Below are 2,895 nucleotides of genomic sequence, written 5' to 3'. Positions count from 1 at the left end.
GCTATTTTTCTACAATCTGTGCTGAATTCATTCCAATGGATTTCAAACATTCATATGCTGGAGTATGTTTAAACAGTCACATTCAATAACATGGAATATGAAGTTTATTTCAGTGGCTCAGTCAGTTCAGTGAGTGAAAATGAGTTTTAAGTACATCATTTAAATTTATCAGCTTTAAAATATATATATTATGTCGCTTTTTATATAGAGACATTGCATACAAGTATGACAATAACCAGAATGCTTTTATTGTTCTGGTGTTTTAAATGTTTTTTCCAATCGTTTCTTCAGTGACCTTCATGTTTTCACATGCAATGTGACACTTTTTTTCAGTCAATTATATTCAAAATGATGAATATTGTAATCAGATGAAACATGTGTAACATGTTTTATTAAAATATAATAAACATTCAGAGGAACTGGAGAATTTAAAGTCAATATTAATCGAGAGAAAAAAGCATTTTCTATAATAATGAATGAAAACCTATTAGAAATCAATTAGATTAAGAAAATTCTAGGTTGTTTAATTGAATTTTAGGGCATGCTGCAATCCCCTACATTTTTAAAGTGAAATAATTTAAGAGCTTAAATAAAATCGGAAAAGCCCAATCTTTATAGCAATATGTTTAAGATTTGAAATTTGTCTTGCATTTGTGACACTTTAACTTTTCTCAATTAGTTTGTGACTATTATTTTTTATTTCTTCTTTTTTTCTGCTCAGTTTATTATATCAAACATTTTTATTTCTAATCTTTGCCTTATACTATTTTTCTTGGGGACAAAACCCATAAAAGATTGCTATAAATCCGCCTTTTAACTGAAATTGTTACGTGCAGCAATGAATTGTGGGTTCTAGACGGGGCAAAAAGGGGAACCGAAGAATTTATACTGAATAAATGCCTCATTAATATTTAGTTAGATTTATTCAACCTTCACAATTTTACCTTAATTAAAAATTATGGTGCTGCACCTTTAGCTGCTGTTCCATCTTCCAGGGATCTGCAACCTCTGGAGACACAAGTGACTCTTTGGCTCACTGATTATATCAAATGATGAAATATTGCTCTGGTTTTTGTTGTTTAATTCTTTTTCAAGTATCGCCATGGAAAAACACCGACTACCCTGACCCCTGTGGTAAATCTGGTCTAGAACCAGCCTCCAAACCTAACTCCTTATTTATATCAATGTTTTTGGTAATACTCTGTAAAATACCAGAATGTTCACATAACTTTTATACTTTTGGCTGTCTGAGGACANCAAAGCCTGCGCTCCCGCTATGGTCAGCAACATCGCTACCTTTCTTGGCTCCGGCTTTGTCTCCAATCCCATCGCGGCGACATACAGTTGAAAGCGTTGTTTGAAAGCACGCCAGTTCTCATCCACGTTTCCCGTCAGCTTCAAGCTCTCCGGTGGTTTCAGCTCCATAGTCGGCTTCTTAGTTTACTCCTGACACCATGTTATATTCGTGCTTGATAAAGACAGACGAAGTGTTAGGTACAGATGCTTTTATTAAAGCATCTTTCTTCAAGGTCTGTTCACCAATCTGCTCACAGGTGTATCGGCCTCGACTCACTAAGACTCTCTGCTTCTAGTGTCGTGTTCCTTACATTTATACATTCTCATGAACTCATGCTCGCCACCTGGTGGACATAAAGATAATTCATTCAATCATGACAAGCTTTATTATCTGTTAAGTGTTTATTGAAAAATGAATATTTTCCTCAGTTAAATTAAAATTAATTGCAATTCATGCCAAGTTAAGGAGGAAGAGATGAGCTCTGCTGCTGTATATATAAACGTTTTCTCGATTTAATATTTTCTACTAAACAGAAAAAAGAAAAAGACCATCAGTATCATCAGTATAATAATTTATTACCTAAAAGTTATATTAAAATTTAAATTATTTTTCTAAAATTCAATCCATATCATCAATACATTTTCTAAGCAGAAAAACCATTAAAACCATGTCAAATTAATACATCCATTTCCCCAAATCATTGAAATAAAATAAATAAGTACAAAGAATAAACACACAATAAAGATTCCAAAACTTTAGAAGTCTAAATCTGAAAGCAGTCAAACCCTGCAATTACTCCACTTCCAAACAGCAGGTTACTAAGAATCTTACTTGAGGTTCACATTGTGCCATCAAACCTGTGTGAGTTCTCATGTGAACTGTTACATTTCTTTTGAGTGAAACCTTTTCTACAGAACCTACAACAGAAAGGCTTCTAACCCATGTGAATCTTCTTGTGATGAAGTAAACTGGATCTACACAAAACATTTTCCTGGCTTTTCACTAAGGGTGCACCGATTACAGTTTTTGTTTTAGGACGCTCTAATAGTCACACCTCTCAACAGAGAGCAGAAGAGAGCAGTGGATGAGGTCAATAAAATTGGGGGATCAGACCAGCTTCACATGCAAGAATCAGCTGATCTCCCACAACTAAGGAAAATGTATATTAATCAGCTGACTTATAAATCAGTGCACCGCTACTTCTCACATGTGTGAATTCTGATGTGAGAAGWTAAATAGTATTTTTGAGTGAATGTTTTTCCACAGGTCCCACATGAGAAAGGTTTCTTACCAGTGTGAGTTCCCATGTGAAGATTTAAAAAATTTTTATAAGAAAAACTTTTTCCACAGGTCCCACATGAGAAAGGTTTCTCACCAGTGTGAGTTCCCATGTGAATATTTAAACTGTGTTTATAAGAGAACTTTTTTCCACAGGTCCCACATGAGAAAGGTTTCTCACCTGTGYGAGTTCTCATGTGGTCAACTAAGTTAGATTTATACAAGAAATTTCTTCCACAAGTGCCACAAGAAATGGTCTTCTAACCCGTGTGAACTCCCAAGTGAGCAGTTAATCTTTTTTTACAAGTGAAACTTTTTTC

At 34.4% G+C, this 2,895-nt stretch overlaps 1 protein-coding gene across 1 annotated transcript in view; it reads right to left on the bottom strand.

Moving 5' to 3' along the window:
• Positions 1-2,493: 2,493 nt before the first annotated feature.
• LOC108166047 (gastrula zinc finger protein XlCGF57.1-like) overlaps positions 2,494-2,895 on the bottom strand; it is a 1,252-nt gene continuing 850 nt past the window's right edge. Inside the window, exon 2 of the mRNA XM_017303588.1 lies at positions 2,494-2,756. Coding sequence (XP_017159077.1) covers positions 2,494-2,756 — 263 coding nt within the window. The remainder of the gene's footprint in view (positions 2,757-2,895) is intronic.

This window comes from Poecilia reticulata, unplaced genomic scaffold (genome assembly GCF_000633615.1).
Source record: "Poecilia reticulata strain Guanapo unplaced genomic scaffold, Guppy_female_1.0+MT scaffold_668, whole genome shotgun sequence".
NCBI classification, from domain to species: Eukaryota; Metazoa; Chordata; class Actinopteri; order Cyprinodontiformes; family Poeciliidae; genus Poecilia; species Poecilia reticulata.
This window is presented reverse-complemented; position numbering and strand designations above follow the sequence as displayed.